The sequence below is a fragment of the Megachile rotundata genome, chromosome 7 (genome assembly GCF_050947335.1).
Source record: "Megachile rotundata isolate GNS110a chromosome 7, iyMegRotu1, whole genome shotgun sequence".
In the NCBI taxonomy this organism is placed as follows: Eukaryota; Metazoa; Arthropoda; class Insecta; order Hymenoptera; family Megachilidae; genus Megachile; species Megachile rotundata.
This window is the reverse complement of record NC_134989.1, coordinates 12,676,929-12,697,327: the sequence shown is the minus strand read 5'-3', so window position 1 is coordinate 12,697,327 and position 20,399 is coordinate 12,676,929. Positions and strand designations below refer to the sequence as shown.

Genomic DNA, 20,399 nt, shown 5'->3' with positions numbered 1-20,399 from the left:
TATTCTTATCTTCGTGAGCTTTTAATTCTACTTATGTGATTATTTCTCTTCTTTAGTTTCTAAGATCCCCTAGATTTCAAGGTTTGTAAGATTTTTATTATTCCCTAGATTTCAAGGTTTCCTAGATTTCGAGATTTTTAAGATTCAAAACTTTCCTGGATTTCAAGGTTCTTAAGGTTAAAAAATTCCATAGATTTCAAGGTTCTTAAGGTTCCAAAATTCCCTAGATTTCAAGGTTTCTCAGATTTCAGGTCTCCCTAGATTTCAAGATTCTTAAGGTACAAAAATTCCATAGATTTCAAGGTTCTAAAGATTAAAAAATTCACTAGACTTCAAGGCTCTTAAGGTTCCAAGATTCCCTAGACTTCAAGGCTCTTAAGGTTCCAAAATTCCCTAGATTTCAAGGTTTCTCAGATTTCAGGTCTCCCTAGATTTCAAGATTCTTAAGGTACAAAAATTCCATAGATTTCAAGGTTCTAAAGATTAAAAAATTCACTAGACTTCAAGGCTCTTAAGATTCCAATATTCCCTAGATTTCAAGCTTCCTGAGATTTTCATGATTCTCTAAATTCCAAGGCTTCTCAGATTACAAGACTCCCTTGATTTCAAGATTATTAGGATTCAAAAATTCCATAGGTTTCAAGATTTTTAGGATATGTATGATTCCCTAATCTTCAAGGTTTCTAACATTCGAAAATTCCCTAGATTTCAAGGTTTTTAAGATTCCAAGATTCCCTAGATTTTAAGGGTCTTAAAATTTATATGACTCCCTAAACTCCAAGATTTCTAAGATTCTGAAATTCCCTAGATGTCAAGGTTTATATGATTTTTATGATTCTCTAAACTCCAAGGTTTCTAAGATTCCAAGATTCCCTAGATTTTAAGGGTCTTAAAATTTATATGACTCCCTAAACTCCAAGATTTCTAAGATTCTGAAATTCTCTAGATGTCAAGGTTTATATGATTTTTATGATTCTCTAAACTCCAAGGTTTCTAAGATTCCAAGATTCCCTAGACTTTAAGGGTCTTAAAATTTATATGACTCCTTAAACTCCAAGATTTCTAAGATTCTGAAATTCCCTAGATGTCAAGGTTTATATGATTTTTATGATTCTCTAAACTCCAAGGTTTCTAAGATTCCAAGATTTCCTAGATGTCAAGGTTCTTAAGACTTTCAAAATTCTCTAGAATCCAAGATTTTTTGAATTCTTTAGACCTCCTATATCCCCTCGATTTCCTAAATCCTTAGGACACCTCAAATTCCCTAGAGATCTAACAAACTTCATAGCCTTACATCTCCTATATATCCACATCGACTAGATTCCCTAGAATATTCATTAGATTCCAACATCCTCTAAATCCTTAAGTTCCACATATTTTGAGTTTGTCAAAATTAAAAGTTTCAAAGACCAACATCCTCGAATAGCATTTATAACAACTCTAATGTCCGAATGCATCCGGATTCACATAACCCTAATCGAAACGCAATATTTTCTTCCATCACTCATTGTTCAACAACGTCGTCGAAATGCTTCGGATGGCTGCGACACCGGATCCTCGAAAGGATTAACGATCCCGCCTGCCTTGATGGATTACCGACGAGTAATACGAATGGAATCCGCAGGTTTCGCGTTGCATCGTCGTCGTGGCGAGTGCACACCATGACACGGGAGAAAAAGAGAAGGTGAAGAAAAGAAAGGTAAATACTTTCGCCTAGCCTCGCGGAGGCCGAACGGTTACCCTGTACATTAAAAACAAAGGAACTCGTGTCCGCTTCTGTTTTATGTAACACTTTGTTCTTGAAAGATGGACGTATTTCACAGCGTTCGTGTCATGAATATGTAATGAAACAGAATCCACTGGGATCGCAGGGGAATCGATCCCTTATCCGAGAATAAACATCGTCATCACGATCTATTGAATAAATTCGGTTCCATGGTAATTCTTTGAAAAGTCACGCGGTTTTATTTGCTGTTTCTGTGAGTTGGTCAGCTTTGTAGTCTTCTCGTGTCTTCCTCTTTGAAAAGTCACGCGGTTTTATTTTCTCCTGTGACTTTGAGGATAATTTCTTAAGGATAAGAGTTATGTTCCTAATCCTTAATCCTTGTATTTTTAGATTTGTAAGGTCAACTTGTTCAGGAGACAGAGCTTCAAATTGTTTATTTCAAAATTTGTGGAGTTTCTGAATTCTCAAAATTCTAGGCTAAAATTTTACAAGATCAAACTTCTCAAATTTCCAAATTCCTAAATTCCCAAATTCTCACTTTTCAAATTCCAAAATTTCCAAATTTTCAAATCCCCAAATTCTCATTTTTTGAATCCCAAAATTTCCAAATTTCTAAGTTCCCAAATTCTCACTTTTCAAATTCCACAATTTCCAAATTCCCAGCTCCCCAAATTCTCACTTTCAAATTCCAAAATTTCTAAATTCCCACATCCCCAAATTCTCACTTTCCAAATCCCAAAATTCCCAAATTCCTAAATCCCCAAATTCTCACTTTCCAAATCCCAAAATTTCCAAATTTCCAAGTCCCCAAATTCTCACTTTCCAAATCCCAAAATTCCCAAATTCCTAAATCCCCGAATTCTCATTTTCCAAATCCCAAAATTTCCAAATTTCCAAGTCCCCAAATTCTCACTTTCCAAATCCCAAAATTCCCAAATTCCTAAATCCCCAAATTCTCACTTTCCAAATCCCAAAATTTCCAAATTTCCAAATTCCCAAATTCTCATTTTTTGAATCCCAAAATTTCCAAATTTCCAAGTCCCCAAATTCTCACTTTCCAAATCCCAAAATTCCCAAATTCCTAAATCCCCAAATTCTCACTTTCCAAATCCCAAAATTTCCAAATTTCCAAATTCCCAAATTCTCATTTTTTGAATCCCAAAATTTCCAAATTTCCAAGTCCCCAAATTCTCACTTTCCAAATCCCAAAATTCCCAAATTCCTAAATCCCCAAATTCTCATTTTCCTAAATCCCAAAATTCCCAAATTCCTAAATCCGCAAATTCTCACTTTCCAAATCCCAAAATTCCCAAATCTCTGAATCCTCAAATTCTCACTCTCCCAATCCCTAAATCCTCAAATTTCCAAAGTCCCCAAATTTCAAAATATCCAAATCCACATCTCCTTATTTCCTCTTTCTTTGACTTAGTCAGTTTTCTAGTCCTTTCGTGAAAGTCTTCCTTCTCTACGTTGCTCAGATAAACCAGAATAATCAAATAAATCAGAATTAAACATAATTCTCAGACGTAAAACTAGTACTCTTTCTGCACTAGTTGCAAGTGTCACAAGTTGCATTATCTTTGATCGTTGTGAAATAGACCCATTATCATTGCTACTTGTTGATACGGTAATCTTCGAACAGAAAATCTTGTTTGCTTCGCGACTTGATGAAAAAAAAGATTCTAATTAGATTCTTCCGTTTGGTAAGATACGGTAGACGAGATGTCCTTGTACAGGATTTAAATGGGTCGCGTATTGTTATCGTGTTACGATCAATTCTATAGGAATATAAAAGACTGATACTCGTACGTGAAGACAAAATTAATACAATAAATATTTCTGTTATGTTACGAGTATTTACGAATATTTACAGTATGTTGATATCTAGGAATATTAAGGTTTTAACGGTATTTAAGATTTAGGCATACTTTGGATTTGAGGATATTTAGGTTAGAATGATGTTTACAATTTTTAGATATTTAAATTATAAAGATGTTTAAAATTAAGGGATGTTTAGGTTGAGCAAGATTTTAAGATCTAGGGATATTTAGGTAACAGAGATGTTTAAAATTTAAGGATATTTAAGTTGCAAAGATATTTAAGATTAATAGGTTATTAAATTATCAAAATGTTTAAGATCTAGGGATATTTAGGTTACAAAAATGTTTAATGTCTGAGGATATTTAAGTTATAAAATTGTTACAGATTAAATGATATTTAGGTTACGTAAAATTTTAAGATCTAGGGATATTAAGATTACAAAAATGTTTAAAATTTAAGGATATTTATGTTACAAAGATATTTAAGATTAATAGGTAGTTAAGTTACTAAAATGTTTAAGATCCCTAAATATTTAAGGTACATAAATGTTTGAGGTCTAAAGATGTGTCTTACAAATACGTTTAAGATATACGAATATTTAAGGTTAGGTCAGTTTATATTCAAGGTTAGGTTCGGTTACGATATTCAAGTTTAGGTTAGGTTAAAATATTCAAGATTTATAGACATGCAGAAATGTTTGAGATCTAATGATGTGTCTTACAAATATGTTTAAGATCTATGAATATTTAAGGTTAGGTTAGCTTATATTTAAGGTTAGGTTGGGTTAAGATATTCAAGTTTAGGTTAGGTTAAAATATTCAAGATTTATAAACATGCAGAACTGTTTGAGATCTAAAGATGTGTCTTACAGAAATGTGTAAGATGTACGAATATTTAAGGTTAGGTTAGCTTATATTGAAGGTTAGATTCAGTTAGGATATTCAAGTTTAGGTTAGGTTAGAATATGCAAGATTTATAGACACAGTAACATATTTCAAAAGATACAAATGTCTCAACACAAATTAACGTCTTCATAAACAAATATCTCCATAATTACTCTCCCGATATTCCACTAATCAACGTTCCAAGTTTTTCCCCGCACATTTTCCTCGACCGAATTTATCGTACTCTCCGCAGATTTTTCCGGAAATAGTTGCGGCCTTTAATTAGAACGACTGAGAAATTATTTATAGACCGTTACGGAACGTTATAACAACATATATACCGTTGCTCCGTACATACATGCGTGCTTATATGTATACACATGTGCGTCCTTTCTAGCGAGCGTGGATTAGGAACGGTGCCAGATCGGGTCAGACGAAACCCGTTTAAATGATACGATACTTGGTAACAGAGCCATAACTATGTCTTTGCTATTATCAATGTCAGTGACCGTTAAACTTGCCTCATCCAGTGAACGTTGTAATTAATGTTGAATTTCAAACTCGTTCTTGAACTTAAATCGACTTTTAACTCCCCGACGGATTAATCGTGCGGATCGTTACGAAACGTTTGGGTTCCTTTTCAAACAATGGAAACGTGACCTTCGACCGCTTCTTCCTTGACCAAATAAAAACGAAAGAGTTATGTTCTTAAACCTTATTAAGAATATTTTTAAATATTCTTAATAACAAGGATGTGTTATTTGCGTTAATTACATGTATGTGTAATTTTATTGTGGGGGCTGCAGGATGTTTAGGACACGCTGTAACAATTATAGAGACTACATAAAATTATTTTTATTTTAAAAGAATTTTCAATGTTACTTTACAAAATTTTATGTAACTACAATAAAATGAAGCTATGGAAAATTATTTTTAATTCAAAGGAATTTTCAATGTTACTTCACAAAATTTTATGTAACTACAATAAAATGAAGCTACACAAAATTATTTTTAATTTAAAGGAATTTTCAATGTTACTTCACAAAATTTTTTGTAACTACAATAAAATAAAGCTATAGAAAATTATTTTTAATTCAAAAGAATTTTCAATGTTACTTCACAAAGTTTTATGTAACCACAATAAAATGAAGCTACATAAAATTATTTTTAATTTAAAAGAAATTTCAATGTTACATTACAAAATTTTATGTGCCTACAATAAAGTACTATGTACATAAATAATTTAGGAGGCAAGCTTTTATTTTCAATTATATTTCTCAACAATGATACAGAACATAACAATTGTAGTCGTATGTACATCTTGTCGAAAGAAAGAAATTACAACGTCATTCGATAATTAAATAATAACACGCGAAGAGATGCTCAGACACGATTAATTTTATTGTGCTTTCAAGGTAGAATTGTTGTTCGGGCACCGCAGCAATCTTCGATTTCTGCAAACAATGCCTATAGCGATTTGAGGAAACAATACGGTTCTCGAGAAGAGTATATCGAGCAGAAATTCGTTTGCTGACAATGGTGGCCACGTGGCCTTCTAGGTCCGCAAGTACACTCAAGTGTGGTTTCCCTAGATGAAAATATGGCAGTGAAGGAGGAAGATTCTCACGCTTATTAACTCAATTTTTAGGAATTTTTGATGATTTGAATATTTGGGAAAAGAGTAGGACATAGGAATTTGGGGATTGAGGAAGATTAGAGATTTGGAGATTGAAATCTAGGGATTTGGGAGTCTAGGAAATTGGGAATGTGGAGTCTTGAAGGTTTAGGTATTTGAAAGTTTAGAAATTTGGAGATGTAGATGGGGATTTAGGGATTTTGGGACATAGGAATTTGGGGATTTGGTAGTTTTTGGAACTGGGAATATGGGAATCTAGGGATTTTGGGATGTAGGAATTTGGGGAACTAGGAATATGGGAATCTAGAGATTTGGGGACATAGGAATTTGGGGAATTAACAATATGGGAACCTAGGGATTTTGGGATATAGGAATTTGGGGAACTAGAGATATGGGAATCTAGGGATTTGAGGTCGTAGGAATTTGGAGAACTAGGAATATGGGAATCTAGAGATTTTGGGACATAGGAATTTTGAGGCATAGGTATTTGGAAAATTGGGAATATGGGAATCTAGGGATTTGGGGACACAGGAATTTTGGGGCATAGGTATTTGGAAAATTGGGAATGTGGGAACCTAGGGATTTTAGGACATAGAAATTTGGGGAACTAGGAATATGGGAATCTAGGGATTTGGGGACATAGGAATTTAGGGAACTAGGAATATGGGAATCTAGGGATTTGGGGACATAGGAAATTGGGGTACTAGAAATGTGGGAATCTAGGGATTTGAGGTCGTAGGAATTTGGGGAACTAGAAATATGGGAATCTGCGAATTTTGAAGACTAGGAATTTCAGAATCTAGAAATTTGGAAATTTGAAAACTTGAAAATTTGAAAACTTAAAAACTTGAAAATTTGAAAACTTCAAAACTTCAAAACTTCAAAACTTGACAATTTGAAAACTAAAAACTTGAAAACTTGAAAACTTGAAAACTTGAAAACTTGAAAACTTGAAAATTTAGAAATTTCCTAATTCGATAACATTCACAAATTTGCAAATTCAGTCACCTCGAAACTTGAGTTTCCCAAAACTTAAAAATCTGAAAACTCAAAAAACTTGAAAATTTAATCACTCACAAACATCACCATTCCAACTACCAATACCTCGAAAACCAAAAATCTCGAAACCTCGAAAACTCAAGAATACAAACACACCCAAATGAAAAAATTCTTCACATATTTCACACATGTACCCTACCCAAAAAATCTACACTGCGTTCAAACCTACACAAATGCAAAATCGCCAACCAACCGATTCTTTCTCTTTCTCTCCTATCTCCATTCCTCCTTCATTCTCTTACTCGTTCATTTCTTACCAGTCTTACACGTGTCACCGGGTATTGCGTTCGTCTTCGCCAAGCAGAGTTTCTACATATATCAGCGATATACTCGGCGCTCTCCCCTTCATATTCGAGTAAGGTCTCGCGAGTATCGCACGCGTTCTTCTTTTCCTCATCGCGGCAGAAACCGAGTGACAATTTTCCGTTGTTTTTCTCGGAAAAGACAAGCAATGAAGACGTTCACGGCTCAGTGAATGATTATCGGAGCCGTTCGACGAGGATCTTGACGAGAAGAATCGAAGACGCGTTCCCGGTTGAATAGTTTCGCGAGGGATGATGATACGATCGAGCCGGCGAGCGTTTTTAATTACTAGTTACGTAATTCGAGGTTAGTCGCGCGGAAAACGACGCCAGCTGAAACGGAGCTGTTTGATGCCGTTCGGGTCCATTGTCTGATAGTGCGGTGCTCAAACAGGACTGGTTTCGAGAACGTAGTGTGATTTTAATCGTGTGAGCGAAAATTCGTTGAGGATTACTTCGAAAACGTAAGCTTCTTGACATTTTCTTCGCTGCTTATTTCAGTTTATTCAATTTTTCAAAATTAATTAAAAATAACCAATTATGATTTTTTGAATTATTGCAAATTCTCAACTGGTATCATTGTTTGTATGATGTGGGAAAAACGGATATAGTAATTGTATTCGAATATTCGAATAATGCAACACGTGGTTATGAGTCACTTATGATTAGAAGTAACATAATTTTGATTACTTAAAGTACTTCTATTACCAAACCATTGACATTTTTGTAATAAATATTAATTACGCTGCTGTAAATTTTTATGACTTGTAGACGTTTACGAATATTGATGAAATGGTGTATTTTGTACTGCGAAATATTTGAAATATAGGATGATTAACGATTTAAGGATATTTGCTAGCTGGGAATATTTGGTATTTAGAGATATTTTGATGTAAAGAAATTCTCACTATTGGAATATTCAAAATTTGGTGACATAGATTTCTGGTGCATGGCAATTTAATGGGTAGAAATTTAACTTGTGGCAATATATCGCGAGGGAATCTAACGCGTGGTATTCCAACGTCTAGCTATATAGCGTGTGGCAAATTGACGCGTGGTAGTCTAATGCGTAAAAATTTCACGTGTGGTAATATATCACAAGGAAATCTAATGTGTGGCAATATATCGCGAGGGAATCTAGCGCGCGGTATTCTAACTTATAGCTATGTAGCGCATGGCGAATTAACGCGTGGTAGTCTAATGCGCAAAAATTTCACGCGTGGCAATATATCGCGAGGGAATTTCGTGCGTGGCAATATATCGCGAGAGAATCTAGTTCGTGGTATTCTAACGTGTAGCTGTGTAGCGCGTGGAAAATTGACGAGTGGTAATCTAATACATAGAAGTTTCACGTGCGGCAATATATCGCGAGGGAATTCAGTACGTAGTATTGTAACGTGTAGATATATAGCGCGTGGCAAATACACGGGCAATAGTTTAATGCGTAGAAATTTAACGCGTGGCAATATACCGCGAGGGAATTTAGTGCGTGGCAATATATCACGAGGGAATTCAGTGCGTGGTATTGTAACGTGTAGATATATAGCGCGTGGCAAATTAATGCGTGGTAATCTAACGCGTGAAATTTAACGCGTGGCAATATATCGTGAGGGAACCTAGTGTGTGGAATTTTAACGTGTAGCTATATAACGCGTGGTAATCTAACGCGTAGAAATTTAACCCGTAGAAATTTAATGCGTGGAAATTTAACGCGTAGAAATTTAACGCATGGCAATATATTGCGAGGGAATCTAGTGCGTGGCAATATAACGCGCGGCAAATTTAATGTGAGGTAATGTAACGTGTGGTAATCTAATGCGTGGAAATTTAACGCGTAGCAATATATTGCGAGGGAACCTAGTGCGTGGAATTCTAGCGTGTAGCTATATAACGCATGGTAATGTAACGCTTAGAAATTCAACGCGTAGAAATTTAACGCGTAGAAATTTGATGCGTAGAAATTTGATGCGTGGCAATATATTGCGAAGGAATCAAGTGCGTGGCAATATAACGCGCGGTAAATTTAATGTGAGGTAATGTAACGTGTGGTAACTGAACGCGTGGTAATCTAACGCGTGGTAATCTAACGCGTGGCAATATAACGCGTAATAATTCGTCCCATAAATCTTCTACCTTAAGGCAATATATCGCGTGAAAATCTAACTCCTCCTATAGCCTATAATCTATCGCATATATCGCGTGGTTATACGACGCGATAATAAATAACTTATAACGTATTGTACACCGCGTAAAGATGCAGACGTAGATCGCGTGGTGGTCTTCTCCGCGATGATATAACGCCTAGACAAAAAAAGTTAATTGCGTCAATGATTCTCATAAACGCTCCGAAAGCGTTTCTTTCAGTTTGCTTTCACACGATATTCGACCCGGCAGACATGTCTTAAGGCTCCCCGTGTTGGTTCGCGTTCGTGTCTCGTTTACAATTCAGTTTACAATCGAGCTGCGTGTCACGATCCACTTGACTCTCGGTTACAATAGTAATTGAACAGCTCCGACACAAATAAGTCGCATTTAATTTATCGTTTGACAGATTCGAAAACGAGACACACGGCGGACTTTGCTCCACAATTTCAGCCAGTTCGAACAGCAATTGCTGTGGTTAGCGTATTCCGCTTCAAGAACTCCACTTTCTCAAGTTCGACTGTTGTGGAAACGTTCTCCAGGAAACATGAGCGCCGGGTGAGATTCGTGATAGTCTACTCGAGGTTATTCTTTGACCTCTACCGCGAACTGGCTTTCGACTCTTTTTTTCCTGTGTTTTGTTATCGGCGTTCATTAATATACTTATCGTCGGCTACGAATCTATTCGTTAATCGCCTCTTCCTAATCTTAAAGTATAATTTTTATTTTGCGGTTTGTCCCCTATTACGCATTCTTCCGTTTATCGAATTATTTGCTTAGACACATATAAGAATTGCTCGTTCTCTAACTATGAAAGTTGCTGAACTAATCTCTTTCGATACAAAAGCACACTTCAAGCAAAACAAAGTAACGACAATAACGTGAAATATGAAATGTTCCAGAGAAATGAAGAATATGAAGAACAGCGTGAACAACCAGAACAACGCCGTGGGGCCAACGGAGACGACGGCTCTGAGGCAAAAATTGGAGAGTTTCGATGATATTCTACCGTACGTCGGTGATTATGGCAGATACCAATGGCTGCTGTTGTTATCGTTGTTACCTTACGGTGTTACGTACGCTTTCTTGTATTTCTCCCAATTCTTCATCACGATCATACCTTCGGAACACTGGTGCAGGATTGATGAATTGATGAACTCGAATTTTACTGCGGCAGATAGGTGAGATTTGCAATTAATATTTATTTTTATTTAGTTTGAAATGAATCGATTGGTTTCAAATAGTGAATTAATAATAGCAATGCTATGTATAATAATATGTGTGATAATAATGGCAATATGTTAATGAAAGCAGTATGTAGGTAATGTCTTGATAAAGGCAATATATTGTGTATGCAATGTATTGTACAGGAAATATATTGTATAGACAATATGTTAATAAAGGCAATGTTGTATAGATAATATATTAATAAAAGCAATATATGCTAAAGACAATATGTTAATAAAAATAATACATTATATAAACAATATATGAATAAAGGCAATATATTGTGAAGGCAATATACCATATAAGAAATATATTGAACAGACAATACATCAACAAAGAACATATACATCATATATCCTTAAAAAAAGTATGCGAAAAAAGTATCCTCAAATAAATGCGAATCTCTTTATTTCTTAAATAAAAATCTTAGAGACTAGAGACTAGAGACTAGAGTCTACAGAAGAGACTTAATGAAAGCAACTATTATAGTTACTTAATATTTGCAGAATTCGAATAGCAATTCCGAAGACAGGAGAGTATCCTTACTACGACCAGTGTAATCGGAAAGATTTGAATTTCGCGGAGCTCCTCAGCAGCGGCACAGACCTGCACTCCATGGAGTTCCGAACGAACAAAACTGCGCAATGTACGCGATGGGAATACAATTTCACGCAGATCCCATATGCTAGTGTGGGTGCCGAGGTGAGGTATTCGGAATAATTCAACTTTTCGGTCATTTGAATAGTCGAGTGCGTGAACTCTAGTGAAATACGCGGTGTAACCTAAGTTGGAGTGTTTTGAATATTCAGATGGTTGATGATTGAGAGGATATTTAGTATAATTTGAAATTCGTAAGCGTTGAATGTTCAAATGGACGTGGACATGCACCTATGGATGCCCAGATTTATAGATAAATGAAGTCATAGATGCCTTGATCCATGGATTCCTAGATCTTTAGATAGGTAGATAGGTAGATAGGTAGACACCTAGACACCTAGACACCCAGACACCTAGATACCTAGATATCTAAACTGGTAGATACCTAGATAGCTAGACACCTAAATACCTAAATAGCTAGATAGCTAGACACCTAAATACCTAAATAGCTAGATAGCTAGACACCTAGACACCTAGACACCTAGACAACTACACACCTAGATACCCAGATACCTAAACTGGTAGATACCTAGATAGCTAGACACCTAAATACCTAGATAGCTAGATAGCTAGACACCTAGACACCTAGATAGCTAGACACGTAAATACCTAGATAGCTAGATAGCTAGACACCTAGACACCTAGACACCTAGACACCTAGACACCTAGACACCTAGACAACTAGACACCTAGATACCTAGATACCTAAACTGGTAGATACCTAGATAGCTAGACACCTAAATACCTAGATAGCTAGATAGCTAGACACCCAGACACCTAGACACCTAGATACCTAAACACCTATATACTTAGATAGCTAGATACCTGGACACCTAGTCACCTAGACATCTAGACACCTAGACACCTAGACACCTAGAGACCTAGACACCTAGATCCATAGACACCTAGATCCCTCCATATCTTGATCCCTTGATACATAGATCCCTGGATAGCTAGATCTCCAGATGCATACATCCCTACATGACCACATCCCCACATGACCACATCCCTACATGACCACATCTCTACATGACCATATCCCTAAATGACCACATCCCACAAATCCTTCACATTCTCAAAATCCACAAACATCCATAACCTTCATATTCTCAAAATCCACAAACATCCATATCCTTAAATGTTCAGATCCCAAAATCCCTATACCCTTAAGCTCCACATCCCTACATTTCTACTTCCATATAATTCCAAACTTGCACACTTCGAGTACTCGAATATTTCAATATTTCAATCCAGAATTCATGCACGAGCCATTTCGTACGAATATGTAATATCTCAGGTACGAATATATCCGTGGTCAGCCCATTTTCACCGACTAATCCTTAGCCCTTGGTGATTAGCTAGATTGGGTATGCGACCGAGGGTACCTCGTATCGACGGCGCAGGCGATCTTCTTCTGCGGATCCATCGTTGGCGGTTTCTTGATCGGCTGGATAGCAGATCATAAAGGTCGGATACCGGCTTTAGTATTCTGCCTGGGTATCGCTCTTCTAAGCTCAATCGCCACCGGCAGCAGCAATAGCTTTTGGTCTTTCGCTGTGTGCCGATTCCTCACTGGACTCGCGTTCGACAACTGCATCAACATTCCTCTTATAATCGGTGAGGTTTTTCAATAATATGTACCACGATGATAACCTCTGATTCATCGCCACTTTTTTTTAACCTAATTATCACTTCGATGAATTATGAGCTTTATTATCTTTCATTTTTTGGACTACATAATTTGAAGTACGTAATTGTTAAGTATAAGTATGTTTATATGTAAGAGTAATCAGGTGATTATAATACAATAAAATTGTAATCGAATATGTGAATGATCTACATGTTTCGTGACACGTGGGGTGAGACGATGATTATTGTTCAAATTAATTTCTTGTCTGCTGATTGCAGGAAATGTTTTTGTAAATTATGATTATGATAACGTTATTGCTGTAATTTACTAATAAGTGCTAATGATTACTCCATTAAGATTACTTCATTATGATAACTCGATTATGACTACTTGACTATGATAACTTGATTATGATAAGTTCATTATGATAATTTCACTATGATTACTTGAATATGACTACTTAGTTTTGATATCTTCTTTATCAAAACTCGACTATCATAACATGAATATGATAACTTGTCTCTGATACTTCAATTTTAATAGGTTGATTATAGTAACTTGACTATGATGATTCAATTATAACAATTTATATGTTACTTGACTATGATAACTTGATCACAAATAATTGACTATCATAACCTGACTATTATTAGTTGATTATGATACATTGACTATGATAACTTGAATATGACTACTTGAGAATGATGACTCAACTATAATATCTTGATCCTAAAAACATGACTATCATAGCTTGACTATTATGACTTGACTATCATAACTGGACTATTATAACTTGACTATTATGACTTGACTATCGTAACTTGATTATCAAAGCTTGACTATCATATCTTGATTATCATAACTTATTATTATAACTTGACCATCATGACTTGACTATCATAACTTGGCCATTATGACTTGACTATCATAACTTGACTATCGTAACTTGATTATCAAAACTTGATTATCAAAGTTTGACTATCATACCTCGATTATCATAACTTGGCCATTATGACTTGACTATTATAACTAGACTATTATGGCTTGACTATCACAACTTGATTATCATAACTTGTATATCATAAGCTGATTATCATAACTTGACTATCACAACTTGGCTATTATGACTTGACTATCATAACTTGACTATCATAACTTGACTATCATAACTTGACTATCATAACTTGACTATCATAACTTGATTATCATAACTTGTCTATCATAACTTGACTACCATAACTTGACTATTATCATTCGATTATGATAAGCTACCCATGATAACTTGAATAAGACTATTTGAGTATGATGACTCGACTATAATAACTTGATCTTCAATTTGAATAACAGCATAAAAAATTTCTTTCACAGTATTGGAGTACATGGCGGTCTCCAAACGCACACTGGTGGTAAACGTGGCTTTCGGTATATACTTCGCAATAGCTAGCACCATTTTACCGTGGATAGCATACTACGTATCTAACTGGAGGTGTTTCACTTACATCACTGCCATACCATTGATGTCCGTGTTCGTTACACCATGGATCCTGCCCGAGAGCGCCCGGTATGTAAACCGACTATTCGACTCTGTGTAAAGATTTGCTTATCGATTCGTTCGTCGAAAATTTACTTTTCCAGATGGTACGTTTCCAACGGAATGATGAACAAGGTTGTAATGAAGCTGCGGAAGATCGCAAGGATCAACCGCATGTATCCGGATCCTCGTATTTATGATGTCTTCGTTGTAAGTGAAAGGAGTAAACATTTTTGACGTAGTTTTAGCTAAGCGATATTTAGGAGATCTACCCAGATAAGAATTCGTTTTATTTTACATATTCAAATATTGTTTTTTATCGTTGTGTTTTGAATTCACTTATGTTGCGTTTTGAAGTCGTTTGTGTTATCTTAAATTGTATTGCCTTCGGTGCTCATTAATATTAATTACCGTTTTGTTAAATTATTTTTTAAGAAGGAGGTCTTAACTTTCGTGGCCATTTTACGTAGTTCAATTTTTGTTTACTGTAAAATTGTCAGTTATTCATTTAAAATTATGTAACTGATGCAAAATTATATAATTCACTTTCAAATTGCAGTTAGCTAGAAAGTCAAATGGTTGTACCGCTCCTTTAATTCAAATATAAATTTATCTATCGATTATAACCGATCCCAAATACCTATCTATTTAAAAATTGTTCAATCGAGCAAATATTTGTAAGACACTCACCATTCGCTGTTCTAGTTTTGATCCTTCAATCGTCCATGTGTTCACCTATCATATCTTGATTTTATCGAACAAATATTTGCTTTCAGACCAATCTGGAGGCTTCAGAGAGATTGCAAGAGACAGCAACATTGGTTGATCTCTTTAAATCACCTAGGTTGTCAAGGAATACTATTCTTCTTGTCCTCTTTTGGTAAATATGCGAAAACGAGGCGTTTGTGTAGAATCTCTACCTTGTCGATTTAAGGGAATTTTCATTGTTTGATATAAGTGAACTTATAGCGCAAATTATGCATCAAGTTATAGAAATCATAGATCGAATTATAGATCAAATCATGGATCAAATTATAGATCAATTTATAGATCAAAGTATAGGTCAGATTTGATAGTCATATATCAAATCATATATCAAATCATACATCAGATCATACATGAAATCATACATCAAATCACAGATCAAATCATACATCAGATAATAATTCAAAACATATATCAAATCATATGTCAACTCATACATCAAATCATATATCAACTCATAGATCAAATCATACACCAAATCATACATGAAATCATATATCAAATTATACATCAAATCATATATCAAATTATATATCAACTCATATATCAAATCATACATCAGATAATACATCAAATCATACATCAAATCATATATCAACTCATAGATCAAATCATACACCAAATCATACATGAAATCATATATCAAATTATACATCAAATCATATATCAAATTATATATCAACTCATATATCAAATCATACATCAGATAATACATCAAATCATATATCAAATTATATATCAACTCATATATTAAATCATACATCAGATAATACATCAAAACATATATCAAATCTTACACCAAATCATATATGAAATTACACATCAAATCATATATCAAATCATACACCAAATCATATATGAAATTACACATCAAATCATAGATCAAATCATACACTAAATCGTACATGAAATCATATATCTAATCATACATCAAAACATATATCTAATCATACGTCAACTCATACATCAAATCATATGTCAACTCATATATCAAATCATACATCAAAACATATATCAACTCATACACCAAATCATACATCAAATCATATATCTAATCATACGTCAACTCATACATCAAATCATATATCAACTCATATATCTAATCATACGTCAACTCATATATCAAAACATACATAAAATCATACATAAGATCAATATCACTAAAATCGTCAAGGTAAATCATAATCTACATAGTTATCAGAGATCATTCTTGAAAATAAAGTTAATTGCTAATTGATCACGTGTTATTTTACAGGAGTTTGACAGTGATCTCATTCGACAGCCACGTGTACTCGTTAAAACTCATTCCAAGCTCGGTTTTTACGTCTTTCTCCGTGGCGTGTTCTACGGAACTTCCGGCTGGTTTGTTACTGACCGCAGTGCTGGATCGATGGGGTCGTAGATTATGTGGATTTCTCACGATGGCGACAACCTGCTTGTTCACTATCATCGAACTGCTGCTGCAATCAAGTAAATATATATATGTTTAGGACGGTTATTGTTAGACTGTAAGAGAATTTGGAAATTTGAGAATTTGGGGAATTGAGAAATTGGAGATTTGAGAATTTAGGAATTGAGAAATTGGGGATTTGAGAATTTGGGGAATTGAGAAATTGGAGATTTGAGAATTTGGGGAATTGAGAAATTGGAGATTTGAGAATTTGGGGAATTGAGAAATTGGAGATTTGAGAATTTGGGGAATTGAGAAATTGGAGATTTGAGAATTTGGGGAATTGAGAAATTGGAGATTTGAGAATTTGGGGAATTGAGAAATTGGAGATTTGAGAATTTGGGGAATTGAGAAATTGGAGATTTGACAATTTGGGGAATTGAGAAATTGGAGATTTGACAATTTGGGGAATTGAGAAATTGGAGATTTGACAATTTGGGGAATTGAGAAATTGGAAATTTGAGAATTTGGGGAATTGAGAAATTGGAGATTTGGGAATTTGGAAATTTGAGAATTTGAGGAATTGAGAAATTGGAGATTTGGGAATTTGGAAATTTGAGAATTTGGGGAATTGAGAAATTGGAGATTGGAGAATTTGGGGAATTGAGAAATTGGAGATTGGAGAATTTGGGGAATTGAGAAATTGGAGATTTGAGAATTTGGGAAATTGAGAATTCAGAAACTTGAGAATTTGGGGAATTGAGAATTCAGAAACTTGAGAATTTGGGAATTGAGAATTCAGAAACTTGAGAATTTGCAAAACTAAGAACTTGAGGATTTGAGAAATTGGAGATTTAAGAATTTGGAAAACTGAGAATTCAGAAACTTGAGAATTTATGTAGAAGTATTGAGAAGTGAAATTATTTATTGTCACATTTACCTACATAATTTTACTTTCCATTAATTTGTTATCCAGTAACTGCCAAGCTGGCCATGTCGGTGTTGTCACGGTTCTGTCTAAACATGGCAGCTAACATTGGACTTCAATACGCAGCTGAATTACTACCAACTCCCGTCAGATCACAAGGTGTATCATTAATTCATATTTTCGGAATAATTGCACACTCTATAGCACCATACATCACTGATACCGTAAGTAAATTCATTTTATATCTACACATTTCTTCATTTTCTATTAAAGTCAAAATTAATCATTGAACTCAAAAAAGAAATATTTTTATTTTGAATCAAAATTTACTTCCAGCAGTCAGTTATTAATGATTGACTATCACAGACAAACTTTTAGTTTAAAATAAAAGAAGTAATAATTTCATAATATAATTTTGCAATTTAATTTAATTTATAATATAACTAGTAATATTATTTCAATATTATCTCAACTTGAGATTATTAAATATTCTTCTTGAATTAATGCAAGCTTGAATTAATCTCAAATTCCCAAATTTGCAAGTTCCCAACTTCTCAAATTCCCAATTTCTCAAATTCCCAATTTCTCAAATTCCCAATTTCTCAAATTCCCAATTTCTTAAATTCCCAACTTCTCAAATTCCCAATTTCTCAAATTCCCAACTTCTCAAATTCCCAACTTCTCAAATACCTAATTTCTCAAATTCCCAATTTCTCAAATTCCCAATTTCTTAAATTCCCAACTTCTCAAATTCCCAACTTCTCAAATTCCCAACTTCTCAAATTCCCAATTTCTCAAATTCCCAATTTCTCAAATTCCCAACTTCTCAAATTCCCAATTTCTCAAATTCCCAATTTCTCAAATTCCCAACTTCTCAAGTTCCCAACTTCTCAAGTTCCCAACTTCTCAAATTCCCAATTTCTCAAATTCCCAACTTCTCAAATTTCCAATTTCTCAAATTCCCAACTTCTCAAATTCCCAACTTCTCAAGTTCCCAACTTCTCAAGTTCCCAACTTCTCAAATTCCCAATTTCTCAAATTCCCAACTTCTCAAATTCCCAACTTCTCAAATTCCTAATTTCTCAAATTCCCAATTTCTCAAATTCCCAACTTCTCAAATTCTCAATTTCTTAAATTCCCAACTTCTCAAATTTCCAACTTCTCAAATTCCCAACTTCTCAAATTCCCAATTTCTCAAATTCCCAATTTCTTAAATTCCCAATTTCTCAAATTCCCAACTTCTCAAATTCCCAACTTCTCAAATTCCCAATTTCTCAAATTCCCAACTTCTCAAATTCCCAACTTCTCAAATTCCTAATTTCTCAAATTCCCAATTTCTCAAATTCCCAACTTCTCAAATTCTCAATTTCTTAAATTCCCAACTTCTCAAATTTCCAACTTCTCAAATTCCCAACTTCTCAAATTCCCAATTTCTCAAATTCCCAATTTCTTAAATTCCCAATTTCTCAAATTCCCAACTTCTCAAATTCCCAACTTCTCAAATTCCCAATTTCTCAAATTCCCAACTTCTCAAATTCCCAACTTCTCATATTCCCAATTTCTCAAATTCCCAACTTCTCAAATTCCCAACTTCTCAAATTCCCAACTTCTCAAATTCCCAATTTCTCAAATTTCCAACTTCTCAAATTCCCAAATTAATGCTTCATTAATTAATTTTTTAGGCAAAACTTTGGGAGGGACTCCCAATGCTAATAATAAGCATAGTATCGTTCCTCGGCGCCATGTTGGTTTTGTTCCTGCCGGAAACCGTCGGTCAGAATCTTCCTCAGACGATCAAGCAGGGCGAAGAATTCGGAAAAGATCAACAATTTTGGTCCTTACCGTGCTATCAAAAAACTTCCTACGATAACCAACGACATTACGGTTCCTGAATATTTATAATCATTCAATTTCCATTTTTCATTTCAACGAAAACACGAACTGTAACAACTGTGTTGAAGTATCACCGTGATACTTTTAGTACATCAAGCATGTTATTTTGTATTTCTCTACTTTTATTATCTATTTCTAAGTCTTGTGATAGAATCACCGAGAATACTTAGAATTAATGTTCCTACATAGTTTTTTAATGTTACGTTTTATTTTAAGAGTTTTTTCATCTGTTTTTGTATTATGTTACTCGTTCAAAAGTCAGCAGTTGGTTCCGTTATTTAAAATGTTAATAAAAAACGGACTAATTTCTCGCATATTCTTTTTACAATATTTCTTACATTACAACGTTTTAACCAACTGTACTTAAAAATGTTTCTTTTTAACAGTATCATAATTATGATATAGTTAATTGTAACATTAAGGTTAAAACGATAATGTAACACTGTAGAAAACATTGTGAAATGAGCTCCAACTGCTGGTTTTTTATCCATGCTTAAAACCGTGGATAGTTTGATTAGGTGAGAAAAGAATTGTCAACTGTGCCATCGAATGACGATCAGTGTTCGTCGTTGTATCAATAACAACGCTATCAACTGAAAAATACGTCTTACTTTTATTTTCGCATCAACCTCTCGTTTTATACACGCTTTACATATTTCTGTAAACCATCCAACTTCGAGTCGTGACCTACTTTAGGTTACAAAAGTTTGTTTCTTTTTCATGAAGGGTTTTCTTCCCTTGCAATATGTTATTTTATTTTTTAATTTTGTGTTGTTATATTTTATAAACTTGACATATTACTAAAGTA

The 20,399-nt window shown here is 34.4% G+C and overlaps 1 protein-coding gene across 2 annotated transcripts; it reads left to right on the top strand.

Annotated features, from left to right (window-relative positions):
- Window positions 1-7,390: 7,390 nt before the first annotated feature.
- On the top strand, window positions 7,391-20,192 carry LOC100878452 (carcinine transporter-like). Of its 2 annotated transcripts, XM_003703883.3 has the most exons (11): window positions 7,391-7,892; window positions 9,980-10,128; window positions 10,473-10,751; window positions 11,304-11,499; window positions 12,813-13,071; window positions 14,453-14,645; window positions 14,720-14,825; window positions 15,392-15,495; window positions 16,636-16,850; window positions 17,747-17,922; window positions 19,381-20,192. In XM_003703883.3, exons 2-11 carry the CDS (start codon window positions 10,118-10,120, stop codon window positions 19,588-19,590), a joined length of 1,749 nt encoding a protein of 582 aa, XP_003703931.1. In that variant the 5' UTR covers window positions 7,391-7,892; window positions 9,980-10,117; the 3' UTR covers window positions 19,591-20,192. The 2 variants fall into 2 exon arrangements, with proteins under 2 accessions (XP_003703931.1, XP_012142101.1); XM_012286711.2 differs by lacking the exon at window positions 9,980-10,128.
- The last annotated feature ends 207 nt before the right edge of the window (window positions 20,193-20,399 follow it).

What these genes read in the sequence shown, in the direction of transcription:
- LOC100878452 (XM_003703883.3), top strand. An exon ending in CAACATTCCTCTTATAATCG is followed by an intron (nt 13,072 to 14,452) that starts GTGAGGTTTTTC and finishes TTTCTTTCACAG; the next exon opens with TATTGGAGTACATGGCGGTC. An exon ending in ATCCTGCCCGAGAGCGCCCG is followed by an intron (nt 14,646 to 14,719) that starts GTATGTAAACCG and finishes TTACTTTTCCAG; the next exon opens with ATGGTACGTTTCCAACGGAA.